The sequence below is a fragment of the Emydura macquarii genome, unplaced genomic scaffold (assembly GCF_026122565.2).
Source record: "Emydura macquarii macquarii isolate MOO-44397 ecotype Brisbane River unplaced genomic scaffold, CSIRO-AGI_Emac_v2 contig_295, whole genome shotgun sequence".
In the NCBI taxonomy this organism is placed as follows: domain Eukaryota; kingdom Metazoa; phylum Chordata; order Testudines; family Chelidae; genus Emydura; species Emydura macquarii.
In genome coordinates, this window is record NW_027130432.1 from 1,898,132 (window position 1) to 1,915,067 (window position 16,936).

Sequence of the window (16,936 nt, forward strand, 5' to 3'; positions counted from 1 at the left end):
TAGATTAGTTTATCCTCTGAAAAAGAACTCCTGTTGGCCAGGTCAGGATTCCATGGGGATGGATGAAGGGATGTACTTGTGTAGTACTGCACTTTCCTGCTTCTTTTAGCAGTTGTAGTGTTCCTCTAGCCAATGTTGATTAGACTAGCCTGGTGGAAAGCTGGATAAGTTGTTTAACCAATGTGCCCCCACTTTGTACAAGAGATGTGATGGATGGGTCATCAGTATTTTCCAGGATTGTCTTGAGCATTTCAGAGAATTCATGCCCTGCTACTTGCATAAGGAAAGAGGCTTCTTGTGCGCTTTGCACACCTGAACAGCATAGGGCAGGTTTTAGTTCATAAGAGTGAGCAGGAGTCCATGGTTTGTGAAACAGAGAATAGCCAGAAGTCACTTATGAACCATCATACTTAACAGAAGACAATATCTTTATGGTATAAACTCCCATCTCCATATTAGTCTGCATATTTATAGTACATTTTGTCTCCCTTTAACAAAAAGAATATAAATTAATTGTAGGTGCTGGCCTGACATCTGGTGGCTGAGATAGATGTAACAACACTCAGAAAGCTTCAACAATAGAAGCTACTTGCAAGTTTGGCAGATGTGAGGTATCCTATTCAGTGATGTGACCCACAATTAACAAATAGAAAAAGCAGCACTTTACTTTGAAACGCAGATCTCTCCATATGTCTGCTGCACCATTTAAATACCTACACATAATTTACTTTAGTTAACCAGGTGCATTTCTTTTTAATTCTGCCTTTACCACTTGTGCAACCCTCTCAAAAGCCTGTCCAGAGAGACAATGACTTCATTGGATTAGTGGGTGCAGAGTCTGTCAAAGCAGAGATCATCTTCCAGGATCAGGGCCTAAAACAGAGCACCTGAAACCCTCTGGATCTAAGGGACAGCCAAAGTGTGAAAAGGGAAATGACTTATAAGTCACACAGCAAGTCAGTTGTAAAGCCAGGAATAGAACCTGTAGCCCCACAGTCCCAGCCCCATGATGTGTCCACTAAGTCATACTGCCTCTTTTCGTCAATAGACAGCCTGTGTAATTGATTTCCTGGCTCAGGGTCTGACTGTGGTGCCTGGATGGGCCATGATGAGAATGCCAGTTTAGGGCAGACTGCAAGAAATATGACAGATAATCTCCAAAACTGGTGGTTTATTCTATAATTAGATTCAGCAAGCCAATAACAAAACAGCTTCTGTAATATCACATTGGTTAACCACAAGTCAAAGATAGTCCCCTTTGTGCAATCCAGCCTTTGGTTCCCATCTAGACAACCAAGTCTCATATAGTGATGAGTTATTGAAAACCTTATTCACCATACTTAAAGTTCTATCAATCCCAAAGGACTGGGCACATTGTCCACCAGGTCAATGAATATTTCAAATCTCACCCAATAGATGCTTACAACCAATCCTTATTAACTAAATCTAAGATTTATAAAGAAAGAGTTGTATATGGTTAAGAAGTCAATATACATACAAATGTGTGTAAAGTCCTTGGTCAGTTTCACAGTAGAGATGGTGAGGTTGCTGATTTGTAAAAGTCTTTCTGGAATCAATTTAAAAGATTATAGTCCAATAAGCAGTCCATGTGTAGTTTGTTCACATTCTTTCATGAGAATTAAAGGGTAAATCCAGAGTAAATCTGCAGATGTCAGTTTTGTGGTTTAGACTTTTCCCGTCAAAGTTTAAGCACAGGTAATTCCACCACATGGGCTTTGATGAAAGTGAATGGACAGTTTGAGCTCTACTTAATGGTCCTTTCTCAAACTATGAAAACAGTTCACTGGTAGTTTACTACGTGGAATTACAAATTTCAAAGAGAAATGAGAACATAACATTATTACTCCACAAACTCCATCTTAAATATGAATAGACCTTTTTGATCTCAGAGTCAATAGAATTCAGTATAGAAGCATCATAAAACAGGAACAGGATTTAGCGTTTAGAAGCTAATTTGATCACATTGTTAAACTTCTAACAAGATATAGGTAAACACAGACAAATACACATAGCAACTATTCTTTGATTCTTATTAATTCAAAGTAATAGGTTGGAGATTGCTAGTCTGATTAAAATTTCTTTGATAGCCACACACAAATTGTCTTGATTTCAATTGTAATACCGCCTGTTAAGTTGTTATAGGACATACACAGAGGTTGGCTGTTCTGTCAGTGGCACAAAGTCTTAGTAAAAACTTGGACATTTTCAAAATTAGGATTTTCAGACATTTGTTCAGATGAAGATTTTTTTTCTTTAATCAAAACATATAAAATGAATTTTTATGTTTCAGTGGAAAACTGGCCATTCTGAAGAAAGTAAAAATGTCTAGATGGAGGTTTATTTTAGGGGACAAAGCTTTTAATTTTTGGTTAAAATTGCATGAACATTTGTTTTTTTTTTAGCACTTTTCCTCATTTCATATTGAAATCTCCCCAACTGTCCTCAATACTTTGACACCCACACCACCCTACATATTACCTATTAAAATCACTATTATTGTATTGTCATTCGTTTATTAATTATATACTTTATGATTGGTATAATGTATTGTGTGCGTTATTTTAATTATTAATGTGCATTTAGTTTTAACAGGATTCGCTTTATGCATTGTTTTAATATTAATTGCATTCCCTGAATGTGTATTTCTTATACGTGTCCCTCTCTTCTCTCCACTGATGATCATGACCCCAGGCGCGGGCTGTGTGGGTGTCAAGGGTTGTGAGAGGCCGGCTCACTCTGTGCATTGGCTGTAGCAGCCGCAGCGCCCAGCAGGTGGCAGCACGAAGCCCCCAGGCTGATTGTCCCTGCCGGCAGCCCGTACGTGGGCGAGCGGGTGCTACGGCTGGGGAGCACGGACTTTGCCCTGCCCAGCCCCGTGCGGCCCTGCTCCGGCTCCCCGCAGTAGCGCCCGGCCATGGCCTCCGGCAGCGCCATTCAGATACCCAGCCGCCTGCCGCTGCTGCTCACTCACGAGGGGGTCCTGCTGCCCGGCTCCACCATGCGCAGCAGCGTGGACTCGCCGCGGAACATGCAGCTGGTGCGGAGCCGGCTGCTGAAGGGCACCTCGCTGAAGAGCACCATCATCGGGGTGATCCCCAACACCAGCGACCCGCTCTCCGACTGCGAAGAGCTGCCCTCTTTGCACAGGTGACGGCCCCGGTACAGCAACTGGCCGGGCTTCCCCCGCCATGGGCCCGGCCCGGCCCCCCGATCCCCTTCTCCCCTCCCCCCGCCACACCCCACCTGCCTGGCCGAGCCCCCCATTCTCTATCCTTCCCCCGTCAGACACCGCCTACTTGACTGGGCCCCCACCCTCCCCGTCTTCCTCCCCCCCATGAGTAGTCCCATTGAGTTCAGCGGGACTATTCATGTTCATTGTTACACGTGTGTATGTGCAGGTTTGGGGCCTAAATTGTTGTTGTGGTTAGCTCTGTTTCTTTTCTTGAGATTTTAGTTTGGTTTCTTTTTAATGCAGTATGAATTTTTTATGAGATATAAATGTTGGAGATCAGCTTGGTTGTTCAGGTAAATGCTCAGCTGAATGCTTGCAAATAACATGAGTTTTTGGAACATTTTCAGGATTGGCACTGCTGCGCTGGCAGTTCAGGTGGTTGGTAGTAACTGGCCTAAACCACATTACACGTTGCTGATTACTGGCCTCTGTAGATTCCAAATCTTGCAGCTGCTGAAAGAGAAACCATATCCCATTGCTGAGGTTGAACAGTTGGACCGACTTGAACAATTTACCAACCAGACTAAATCCGAGGAGGAATTGGGAGAGCTGTCAGAACAGTTCTACAAATATGCTGTACAGGTTAGTTGATTTGATCCTCTAGAATTGCTTTTGTTTATATTTCTTAGCTTTGTATTTTATTTTTGTGTACTACATCGTCCTTAAATCCTCTTGCTACAAAACTAGTGGTTTTTGAAACGTTCTTTGATATAGTTCAAAGATCCTGTATGCTAAGGTCTTGATCCTGTAATGAGCTCCATGTGGGAACATCCTGTGCTAGGCAGAGTTCATTGAAAGATTTGGGACTAAATCATTTATCAGGAAGTAGAAACGCTTATGCTGTTTTATTGTGACAAAAATCACAAACTTTCTTGAACATTAAGTAGGATTAGCCTACATGGGGCTAGATTCTTAAAGGAATTTAGGTGTGGCGATACTTTGCCAAACCTAAGTAAAAGGTGCTTAGAAAATCACTGGGACTGACAAAGCTCGAGTTAGTGCTCAGACTTCCTATACTATGAATGGATGGAGAGAGGTGTCTCAGGATACAAGGACCAACTGCATACTCAGAATAAATAGGATAAACAAGAGCCAGCATACTACGTGGCTCCTTGCTTTAGTAAATTGATGGGCGATGCCAGGGAGAGGAGTATGTCCTAATTCTTGTCCCTCTGAAAGATCAGTGCCTAAATCCAAGATGCAAGGAGTCATCTTCCTCTGCTTTGGATTCTTAGCTGCAAACCCTCTCTTGTTGTGGAGCAACCCTTTTCACCTGAGGAGGAGAAGAGATTTGAACAGGGGTCTGTCATATCTCAGTTGATTGGCCTGGCCACTGGATTATGGAATATTCTGATTTGGGGGTCCCTCAGGTTCTCCTGTTGAAACTATTCTATTGTGGCTAAATAATGAAAGAATCATTGGGTCAGAGAGAGAGGGAGAAAGAAAAAGCACAAAAATGACTCTGCAGGCTGGTGGTTAGAGCACTAACTGGGAGTTGGGAGACCCAGAGTCTAGTTTCCCTGTTCCAGTGACTCTTTTAAATATGTATCCATAGTGGAGCGGCTTCAATAGAAGAGACTGAGGGAGTCCCACATCAGAATATCCTATAGCCCAGTGGTTAGGGCACTCACCTGAGAGATGGCAAATCCCTGCTCCAATCACTGCTCCCCCTCAGGTGGAGGGGGACTTGAGCGAGGGATCTTATATGACCCAGGTGAGTACCCTAACCACTGGTCCAAAAGTTGTGAGGGAGGGTCTCTTTCTTCCCCCACCAGCTGTTTCATGTGAGGTCCACTGTGAGACCAAATATGGTAACATTATGCTGTCTTTTTGAGCTTTTCCATGAGCTTTGCTTAAAGAAAAGGATATGTTTGAGCAGATATTGAGTCCTGGGCATACTGAAGTCAGCAGTGACTCATATTGCTCCATGGCAAAACACACCCACACACACACCCACACCCGTCCCTGCCTCAACAGTCTTGACTGACTGTCAGGAAACTCTTCTCTTGACTAGTTCTGCTGGACTTCAGCAGCTGAAGTTTATTCCCACCAAACTACCTTTAGAATATGCTCCAAATTCATAGAACAATTAAAGATATTTTCAGATTGACTTTTTTTTCTCCTTGGTTTATCCCCTCATGATTTAATTCCCCTACTTAGTTGAAAATCTAGGATGGAAAACATAGATAGAAATGATTGAAAGGTAGAAGGTAGAGAAGAAAAGTTTTTGTTTTATAAGAGGAAGGGTGTGGATCTTTGACAGATGGCTAGAAGCAGCAAATGAGCAGAAAGAAAAGAGTAGAACTAAACATGTAGTCTGTTTCACTCCCCCAAAATATTATGCAGTAATAACACATGATGTACTTCACTTGCTTGTATGTTTATCCCTTTCCTCTGTTTAATTTTTGACTGAATTTACATTGTAAACTCTGCGGCAGACACCGTGTCTTCTTTGTATTCTGTGTGGGAGCCTACTACACTTCCTAACAGTGGATAATAAGTCTGATAGTAAAGCTGTAGAATCAACTTCTGCTTATTTGCAACCTTGTTGGCAGCATATGCATAATATCTTGCGAAAGGAGTGGTGGTGGTGGTGATGCTAGTCACCTTGATTTTGAGGATGACATTGACAGTCCTAATTTATGCTAATGGATCTTTGAGTGACTCCATAGATCAGTTTGAGAAGAACAACATTTACCGCATTGGCCACAGGGCCATTTGCCTAGTTGTGATGATTGAGTTGCACATTTGTTTCTGTGCCTGGCACTGTCTTTCCAGCTCCGCAACAGGGTTTTTCTCAAACTCATGGACATTCATCCTCATGGTGTAGCAGCATGCGATATGGCTGCTGCAGTTCCCAGGATCTTGCCCCGCTGCCCTGGGATCTCAGGATGGTATTCCTTGCCGTGGCAGGTCACCACACTAATAGCTTTAGCCACCTGTGGAAATTCACTCTCCGTTAACATTTCAGTGGAGATCTTGTCCAGCACCCTTAGATTGTCTTCCAAGCCTTCACACTCTACCTGAACTCTAGCCATGGGTACTGAAATCCTACCACCTGCCACTATGATTAATGCTTTCTGGCCAGGTAACATGTCATTCTTTGGGACCCAGCTTGGCTTGACTACGGAAGGTTGTGCACCAGAGTCCTTCCACCCTACAGTCTCCTTGCCATTTATCTTAATATATTTGATAAACTCCTTATCTCCCCTGCAAAACCAACACCCACAAAGCCAGTCATATAAACGGTGGGTACCTCCGGAGTTTCAGGTGCTAGGATTACTGCATTCACTTGGGCTGGGAGGGAGGTTAGCTTCTTTCAGCTCAAGGCAGTGATTCTTCAAATGCTCAGTAGACTTACCTGATAACACCTTCTTGGGCCCTCCTCCTTCACAGGTGGTTTATGATGGGGTTTTCTAGGAGAGGAAGGCCTTTGGGGGGTGATTGCCTACCCTCCCATCCACCCTCCTTCACAGGGGTAAAATGGGATCCCCCTTTAAAACTGGGTTTATACCCCTCTTTCTGAGGCTTATGGCCCATAGACATCTGTGCTTTTCAAAGGCATCTGCCAGTGCAGCCATTTCTGTTACAGATTTCAAATCTTTATCCCACAAGCTATTCCTCACATCATCTGTACGCATGCTTAAAAACTTTTCTTGGGCAGTGAGGTCAAAGAATAAGTCATAGGTTTCAACACCTTTTCCCTTCACCCATTTCTTTAACAAATCACACAATTTATAAGCATATTTGCTGTGACTCACCAATACCCCTCTTAAGATTCCTAAATTTCATTCTATACACTTCTGGAGTAATCTGAAACCTTTGCAAAACAACTCTCTTCAATTCAGCATATATCAAAGCTTCCTCAGTTGGCATTTCATTAAATACAGGCAAAGCTTTACCAGACAGTTTTGCAATGAGGGTGGGAACTTTTTGGTCCTCAGGAATTTTGTGTACCTCACAGAGCTTTTCAAAAGTAGTAAAGTACTCCTCAGTGCAGTCTGTCTCTTTGTAAGCAGGACACAACTTATTAACTACTGAAGGATTTTAAGTGATTATAAGTCAAAGCATGACAAGTCAGATTTGATCAGGATAAACAAAAACAAAACACCTAAACTAAGCTTAACACTTTCAGCATCTTTACATATTTAGATGATTCTCACCACAGGCTCGCTGGCTTCCCTTCAGTCAGCCCTCCTCTTTGGTCAGCACTTAAGTTGTGTGTTGGTGTTTGTAGACGGAGGTGGGAGAGAGAGAGCATGGTAAATGTCTCCCCTTTTTATAATGTTCCTTCTCTCCTTTGGGGCTTTGTCCCCCCCCTCGGGGTCAGGTGACAAACGATGTCCTTCTTTGGACTCATCCGTGTCCTCAGTCAGTAAGCATTACCTCCTCATGCTTCCAAGCTACCCAAGGAAGGGAGACGACTCACTCGAGAATCCAGTTGATCTTCCTTTGATGCCTAGGCCAGTCCTTTGTTCCTGGAAGCTGAGCTGGGTTTGTACTATACACGCCTTGATGCAGTGCAAACTGCCCCTCTGATCCTGGAGAGTTTTGCCTGGATATGTTTCAAGCCTCATAACTATACACATGACATTACAATAAACATGTTATTATAACAATAATATCAGTACATCATGAGCATTTCAAAGACCTCTAACGTGACACTTTTCATTAGACAATATACCATTACGCTATAAGGGTGACCATGGGGGTGCAGGGTGTCACAATGGCCAATTGCCAGTTGCTTAAAGGTTGAGTCAGAAATGTTTGTTTGCATAGACTTTATTTCAGTGGTCTTTGAAGTATTTAATCTGCCATCCATGTTTACAATTGCCAGAGCTTAATCTGGTATACAAGAATTGCTTTGATAAATGGGTCTCAGGAATATGGACTACTTGGCCAGTCTATTTCAATTGGGTGCAGATCAAATGAGCCTTGTTGCTGACCAAACCAGATTTCTCCAGGATTTTCATGTTGGAAGCTCAGTCCTGCTATTCGATACCCAGCAAAAAGTGTAATGGAACTTTAAGTGACCACAAATAATCAGAAATTTGATTTATATCTCATTCAAAAGACGTCACTTACCAGGAGTATAGTATTCCATATCACCAAACTGGAGTACTGGTTCAGTTCACTCAAGAATGACAGTAACTGAAGTGCTGAGAGTACAGCTTGCAGCACTTTTGCTTTCTGTTTTCTTCTACTAAAGACTGATTAGGAGTGATGTTGCTTAGCTTGTGAAATTTAACAAGATCACAGCCTAGGTGCTACAATTGAATAATCCCAGGCATACCAATAGCACCGCATGGTAGCTATGTACATCTTAAATGCATCTTAATATAACAATTCTGAAGGAACAAAGTTGACTCTTGTCATGTGTCAAGTGTAATTGTTCTCTTTGTAACAAGAATACTATTAAAAGTCTGATTAAGGTACTCTCCTTTAACCATTTAAAAAAAAAAAAAAAAACTTTATAGAAATTATATTGTCCGAGGGATGCACAAACCTGAGATGTCAGAGTAAGAATCATAACTGTTATAATCACATTTTAAGGGATAAAAAGATTTGGTACAATGTGAATGGGAGAGATTTTGTTCTTTCTTCCTTTCTAACACTGAAAAAAATGGGATTAAGGAAAGCGCAAAAAACTATAATATTTAAGGTCTGTCTCAAACAAACAAGCAAAGAAACTAACATTTTTACAGTCCTGGTAGATGGGGTAAAGTCCTTTTAGTTCTTTTTGCTGACTGTAAAAACTGCTGTTTGGCTATGCAAATAGAAATCTTTTCCTTTCAAAGACGCAATTATTTCTCAGTTTGTGGTTGTTCACCTTAATAATAATATCTAGACAACTGTTTTTTCCAATCAAAAAGAAACACCAGAAAATATGGAAAATTTTTCTCACTTTGTTTCCTTCTTACAGCTGGTTGAAATGTTGGATATGTCTGTCCCCGCAGTTGCTAAGCTGAGACGTCTTTTAGACAATCTGCCTAGAGAAGCTTTACCAGATATACTGACTTCAATCATCCGCACAACCAACCAAGAAAAACTTCGGGTACTGTATACTGCTGCCTTAAACTTCCATGGGAACCAGTGGTTTAACACTTACGGTTCAGTCCATTATTAGATAACTTCAGAATCACTCATCTTTGGAAATTACAAAGTACTAAAATTTTGCTAAAAAAAAAAAGTAATTGTCTACATTGCACATGTATGACTGTATTTTAAAAAAACATTTCCACATTATTCAAAACTATATTGAGCTGTCAAAGGATGCATTTTTGTATAACTGAAGTTGACTAATAGTTTACCTTAAAAGAGTGACTGAATCTTGAAATCTATTTGTTTATAGAATCATATGGGACTTCTTTTTCTTTTTCCAGATTTTCTTAGACTTATTGCTTACTTTAGAGTTGGCAAACTGTGTGTAAAAGTTACTGTCATACCTTTGTTTGTGTTGTTAAATTTTGGTCCATTACCAGTTACTTTTGTAGTTATTTCTGTAAGATTAGATTACTGGATCATTAGGGACTCTTAGAAAATGGATATAAATCTAACTACTTTCATTTCTTTGAAATATGATTACACTGTGAATGGCATTTAAGGTTTCATTTTATTGGGCTCAGTGATTTCTGTATCCAGTTTTCTCTGTTCTTAAGTAAAAAGTTTTTGTTTTATAACTGCCAGTGCTGCAAACTAAACCTGGGATTTAAACCCATCTGGAGATTCTGCTTCATCCTTGTATGTAAATATTCTGCTGTCAGAATTTAATTGAGAGTACTCTTGATGCACTGGACCCCAGTTCACTTTTCTATATCTGTATTGACTTGTTAGTACTAACAGTAATAAGTTTCTAAAGAAAGTGGTGTATAGAAGAATCTCCCTGGTGAACTACAAACAACCATTGAAAGTGGATTTTCGTGTGTTTTGTTTACTGAAGGGCTGAGTGTCAAGGTTTTGCTTGCGCTGCCAAAGGCAGGCAGGTGCATGTCATATGATAGTCATGATGATGAATTAACACCATGTTGGCCTCAACCCCAGTATTCTCCTAGTATCAGTGATTGTGCTGTTCCTCCTCCTACCTGAAACAGGGACAGACTTTCGCTGCTCCCCTGGCAGCCAAATAGAAGACTTGTTACTGATCTGAAGTGAAAATATAGAGTGCAGCTGGTTCTTGTGCAAAGGAAAAATAGACCAGTCTTTAGCTCTGCACCCTACAGCTTTTCATTGCAAGTAGAGTAGATGGAGGTAGCCAGGAGCTGTCTTTTTTACTTGCTTCCTGGCCCTCTGAATGCAGTGGGAAGCATAGAGTAGGAGGCAGCACCAAGGAGATTGAAGAAGAGGTGATTTTTCAGAAGTCTGTCTGCCCTGTTCCAGACTAGCATTTATGTTACTTGTACTCCTCTAGCTTTAATATGTCTATAGGAGCCCTGCCCCACCTTTCCTAGTGACCCAGCTCCAGCAAGAAGGGGAGGAAAATACTAAATGTATTTCAGGGCATTGTTGAGCACAGGGACAGGAACTCCTAATTGGCCCATGGTTGGCTTCATTGACACACCTCTAATGGTTTAGTAGTCTGTGCAGATTAGTAAGGGCTTGTCTTCACTTACCTCAGAGACTCAGCGGCAGTCGACTGGAGTTACACAAACTACGTAAAAAACTTGCGTAACTCCCATCAACTTCTGTTCTTCACGCCATCTTCACTGCACCGACGGGAATCGCGTTCCCGTCAAGGCAGTGCTACGCCACTTGAGAAGGTGGTCTCAATACGTCGATTTCTGGATCGACTGAGCAGGTCTTCACTGAGCGCTCAGTTGATCCAGATAAGTTGATCTGATGGCAGAGAATTTGACACCATCAGTGAAGACATTAGCCTAAATCTCTGCATATTTAACACTGCCAACGTTTGGGATGGTAGCAAGCCATAATAAGCTTTCATTGCCTAATAAGAGATGGGGTACCTAAACATTCACATGATCCGTGTGAACCAGTGGTGTATGGAGGATTTCTGGCGCCTGGGGGCCAAGCCTATATTTGCTCTTCCCCCTCCACCCCTGGTCTCATGCTCCTCCCCCCGTGCAAGGCAGGAGGAGTCCTGGCGCTGCCCCCCAGCTGTCCTAGGGAGGAGGAGTCTGTATCTGGGGGCTGGGGGTGCGCAAATGCAGGCTTGGCTCTGCTGCCTCCCCCTCTACCCACACTTCCCGGCGCCAGCTTGGATGGGGTAGCCTCAGCCCCTGGCCTGGGGAGGGGGGCCCCTCAGAACCTCCTGCATCCCCCGTCTCCCACCACTTGCCTTCTGCTCCAGCCCCGCAGCCTGGCTCTGGCCCAGCATGCCCCCCACACTCTTACCCACTGCTCCAGCCCTGCAGCCAGCCTGAGGGGGGTTCAGGGTTGGCCCTTCACGGAGGGTGGGGGGCGCAGAGGCTGAGGGGCAGCTGCTCCTACTCCTGCACACACCCCCACTCTGCGTCGTGAAGGGGTGAGGCTGCCCCATCTGAGTTTCTTGCCCCCCCCTCCCCCTTCCGCCTGCGCCCTTTGCGCGTCGTGTTGGGCCGGCCAGCTGCCTGGCACCCACCAACAGGCCAGCGCCTGGGGGCTGCCCCCTCCCACCCCCCCTTGGCCCATTAATTTCTCCACTCTTACTCTGGGGATTTCCTAAAAGCAGGTACCTGAGGGAAGTGTACTTCTCTGTCAGCAAAACAAAATAAGGCATTAAACACACAGTAGGCTCACCTAGCAACACTGCTGTTGTATCTCTTTTTGAAGATTTCCTCCACTCTCATTGTTTGTCTACACAGCAGCTGTGAGAATGCTTCCTAGCTTGAGTAGCCAAACATGCATAGCTTTGCTGGAGTTGGTGTGCTAAAAATAGCAGAGTGGCCTCAGCAGTCTGGGAGGTGGCTCTGCTAATCACCTGAGTATGTACCCAGAGGTTTGGGCAGAATTATTTTCGTGTGGCTAGCTTAAGCTGCCACCTGTGCTGCCCCAGTCACACTGCTATTTTTCATGTGCAGGCTTGAGCAGAGCTATGCATGTTTGTCTGCATGTGTAGACATATACATTATGTCTGGTCTATTTTCCCTGTTCATCTCTTACACTGTGTGCTTCCAGCTGCCTTTGTGCCAGCTTAACAACAAATGCTAAGTACAAACCAAACCCTGAAGTAATTTCACACATCTGAGATAGAAGTCTTATATTCCACTCTGCTATTACTAATAACTGCTTTCCTATTATATTTGCAAACTGTCTACTCCAGAACTCTGATAACAATCCATCATTAACTCAGAAAAAATCTGTGCACTATTGTTACTTATACACTAAGCTCTACATGTTACAGAGAAATATTATTAACTGTTTTTCTTATTTTCTGATGATAGATTTTAGATGCTGTTAGCCTGGAGGAGCGATTCAAGATGACTATACCATTGCTTGTTAGACAGATTGAAGGCCTGAAGCTGCTTCAAAAAACCAGAAAACCCAAACAGGACGATGATAAAAGGGTATGGACTTTTACACATGAAATTCTCAAATGCACTTCATGGTTTGGCAGAGAGGAATCATTTAATTAAATATAGGGTCACAATTTAAAAAATGGCATCTAAAATTGAACCCACAAACATTCACACTTAATTTCTGTGATCATAATTTTCCATATCCAAGTAATAATCAGTTCAAAACATCCAACTCCCATATTCTACTCAAGATGACTATTTATTTAGTTTTTTAGAAAATAATAAAAAAGCACCAAGCCAAAGGGTTTAGGCACATTTGATATCCATTAAAAATACAAATTGGCTTACACAACAGAATCATTTCTCATTTCCCAATTTGCTCGTGCAAATTCTGCTTGAACTATTGAAAACTTCAGAAGTGAAAAATTGAATATGATCTTTATTGTCCAACAGCATGAGAATAAAATTTACTTCTGAAATAGATGTTTTATACATACATGAAACAAGCATTGAGACTTGTAGTTTTCCAAAACATGATAGCCTGATAACACATATTAATATATATGCAACCATGTTTAATGATGAACAATTACTTTTATGGGAATTGAGGCTGAAAAAGAGCCCTATTTATTCACTGTGGAGATTATAGTCCTATCCAATTGTTACTGTGAGCTGTAATGCAGAGATTTTAAAAGTATAATTAATAACACCTTCAAATTTCTTTCTTGTCTTCTAGTATCCAGTAGGTCTGGCAGGATAATTAGTGTATTTTTGTACAGGTGCCATAAGATAAATATATTTCTTTACTTTAATAATCACAAGATCATATTTAGAACAATTTAATAAATTCACAGATTTTAAAGACTAGAAGGTACCATTATGCCCATCTGATCTGATTTCTGCATAACACAGGCCAATGAACCTCGGCAAATAAACTATGTATCAAGCACTTAACTTCAGTTTAAGCCACAGTTTATCTTCTAAACAGCTATTCATGTGCCATTCTGTGCTTCTGTTTTCCACTTCTTAGGTGGTAGCTATTCGTCCTATTCGGAGGATCAATCACATTCCACGTACTGTAGAAGATGAAGAGGAGGATGAAGATCATGATGATATTGTCATGCTAGAAAAGAAAATTAGAACATCCAGTATGCCAGAGCAGGCTCTTAAAGTTTGTGTAAAAGAAATAAAGAGGTAAGTGATAAAACCTCTAAAATAGTGAGATTTTCATAAATTGATTAATTTACTTTACATTTCAAATTGGCCATTCTTGCCATAGTCTGTCTTCCTCTTGAGATGTTTGTAGGTTTTTGATTATGTTGGGAAATAATTTAAAAAATAAAATTTTAAGCAGAACAGAGTTGTGTTAATTTAATCATTTTTGTGTTTTTTTAAAGAAGTGTTTATAAATAAGAGGAAACACAAAGAAAGCCCCTAGATGATGACGAAGAATGAGTATAACTTGATACTAAAACTTAGTTTCTCTAAACCTTCATTGCTTAGAAAACAGATAACATGCTCAAGCTTTAAACCTATGTTTATGATAGGTCAGTGCTTGGCTATTGCGGTGATGTGCTGTTAAATGTTATATATATATATATATATATATAACATTCAGAGACGTGGAACAGTCTCAAAAACTTTAAAATAAGGAGGATGGACTTTATCATTAAGTCATGCTGCTGAAAATAATGTATGGATTCTCATAGATAAAGGGCCAAAAGATTTACTTTATTTAAAAAAAAAAATCTGAAAGTGCAATCATACTTACATGGGTTAATAGAAATAATAATTACACACACAAAAAGCTATGTTAATGTGTTTAGGTTGCAAATCAAGCACCCAGAAGTTAGGAAATGCCAGAATAAAGGTTGCGTGTGCAATTTATTTTCACAAAACCCCTGTAAAGTGAGGGAGTGGTATTATCCCATTTTACATTTGGGGAGCTGAGGGTCACAGACATTAAGGTCAAAAGTAACCACTAATTTTGGACAATTTGGGACACCTATGAACTGACTTATTAGAGCACTTAGCATTACACAGCTTCCATTGGCTTCTGCTGCAGTTGTGAGTGCTCAGCACTCCTGCAAATGAGGCCCCAGGGTCTCAAGATGGGCACCCAGAAAATGAGGAAAACATAATTTGTGGTCACCTGTGAAGAGTTTGGTTAAAGTGAAAACAGCGTCTTCTAATTGTAAGTGTTGGGGCAACCTTCGTAATAGCTAATGCCACCAGCCTGGCCTGTAATGCTCATATATAATACTTTTAATTAGGAGATCTCACTACTTTACAAAGGAGGTAAGCATCATTATCCTCCTCTTACAGATGGAGAAAATGAGGTAAGGAGAGGTAAAGTGATTTACCCAAGATCACCCAGCAGGACAGCGGAGAAGCTGGGATTGGAACCCAGGTCTACTGAGTCCCAGTCTAGTGGTCTATCCACTAGGCAACACTTTTAGCTTCTAGGCATATATTTCTTTTTATTAAAATAGGAAATTACAATCAAATTAAATTAATTAATAGGTAAAGAAAATATAATAGGTAAAGAAAAGTGGATAACAGCCTGTTAGGATTTCAATAAGGATAGATAAAAATGATGCATAAATAAAAATCCAGTAAGGTAGAAATAAGGAGGGAAACTTTTAGGGGTGCATTTCTGAAGGGCTGATTCTCAGCCTCTTTTTTTGCACCTGCATTTTTGCACACTACAGAAAGAAAGGTGGGCCAGTACCTAAGTATTCACGTATCTGTCTGATTTTTTGCTCACAGTCAGTTACTTAGAGGCTACTAAGTTGCATCTGCATTCCATTTGCACCTGCATACGGCTAATAAAAGAAGACTTTGAATTAGCTTTAGGTGGGAGTTATTTTTAAAAAACGTGCAGTGGAATAGATGCCAAGAAGGGTGATCTGGGCTCCATCAGTGCAGCTATTCAAGAACAGATACAGGATGGGTATGTGTTAGTGAGTTCTTGAAACACAGAGACAAAACAAATACCTGGTGATCTCTCTGGTGATGGTACTACTGTCCAGTCTTGATTGAGTGACATACCTAGCTATTGGACACATAAGTTGCGTATAACCCATGAGACTTTTCTGACACCTATAGTAATGTGGCATGTCTGGTTTAAATTTTTTTAAAGATTTCTCATGGATGTAACATAATGTAAATATGAGGGACAGCCTCTATTTGTTCATGCTAGTTATACAAAGATGCGGTTTTATGCATGACTCACGATAGATCTTGCTGAATTTTTTTGGTAAATATTAAATTTGCCAGAAAATGCATTTTTGGGGCATCATAACTATTTGCAAATTCAGGTGGAATTTGGCAAATAGTTTTGGCCAAAAAAATGAAAAAAGAAAATGAAAAAAAGTCAAAATAATAATTTTGACTATTTTGAAATAAAGCATTTCAGAACAATGTTTTTTTTAGAAATTTAACTATATTTATTTTAAAAAAACCAGAAAGGGTTTTTAAAAAAACACTGAAAGTTAAACAAAAATCTTTTTTTTTAGTTTCTGCATGAGAGAATGAAATATTTCAGTTTTGGTTTGAATTTGGTTTGAAGTTTGCAACTTCACGGTTTTCCAGTTCAGACCCAAATCAGAAAAAAAAAATTAGCTCAGTTCTGCACACAATCTTATAATTTGTGCAACAGTACTCTGCTTCATTTCTTAGCATTAAGATTTTCAGTGTAGTAAATAGGAATGCTGTGGACCTCCGTGCACCAGATACATGTTTTGAGGCAGGAGAAAAGTTTGAGTTGAGATTCTATCTCCTTGATAAACATATCCACTATATATTCATGTACTTTCAGATTAAAGAAAATGCCTCAATCAATGCCAGAATATGCCTTGACCAGAAATTATTTGGAACTAATGGTGGAACTTCCATGGAACAAAAGTACAAAAGGTAAATAAATGCCCATTAGACCTTCTTTGGTGCTGATTGTCTGTCATGGAGAAATTCCAGGAAAAATATCTGGTACTTAAAAAGTACTCTGGTACTTAATTGGGTCTGTCTTGTAAATTCTTGTTGCATGGTCTGATAGCATAAATGCCCTTAATGTACTAATTTGGTTTTAAAAATAAATTATTCTTAACCAGGTAAAACTAATCAAGTGGCCTATGAAATATAAATTTAACTTATGTATACATCAGAAAAATGGTGATTAGAGGAGTGTTGAGCAAAAGGTTTTGATCTGATCACTGCCTAATTTTTCTTGCTT

At 40.6% G+C, this 16,936-nt stretch overlaps 1 protein-coding gene across 1 annotated transcript in view; it reads left to right on the forward strand.

Annotated features, from left to right (window-relative positions):
* The first annotated feature begins 2,880 nt into the window (after positions 1–2,880).
* Positions 2,881–16,936, forward strand: part of LONP2 (lon peptidase 2, peroxisomal) — an 84,171-nt gene continuing 70,115 nt past the window's right edge. The window contains exons 1-6 of the mRNA XM_067550562.1: positions 2,881–3,168; positions 3,601–3,835; positions 9,177–9,308; positions 12,631–12,753; positions 13,736–13,899; positions 16,526–16,620. Of these exons, the coding sequence (XP_067406663.1) occupies positions 2,936–3,168; positions 3,601–3,835; positions 9,177–9,308; positions 12,631–12,753; positions 13,736–13,899; positions 16,526–16,620 (982 nt within the window). The 5' untranslated portion in view covers positions 2,881–2,935. The remainder of the gene's footprint in view (positions 3,169–3,600; positions 3,836–9,176; positions 9,309–12,630; positions 12,754–13,735; positions 13,900–16,525; positions 16,621–16,936) is intronic.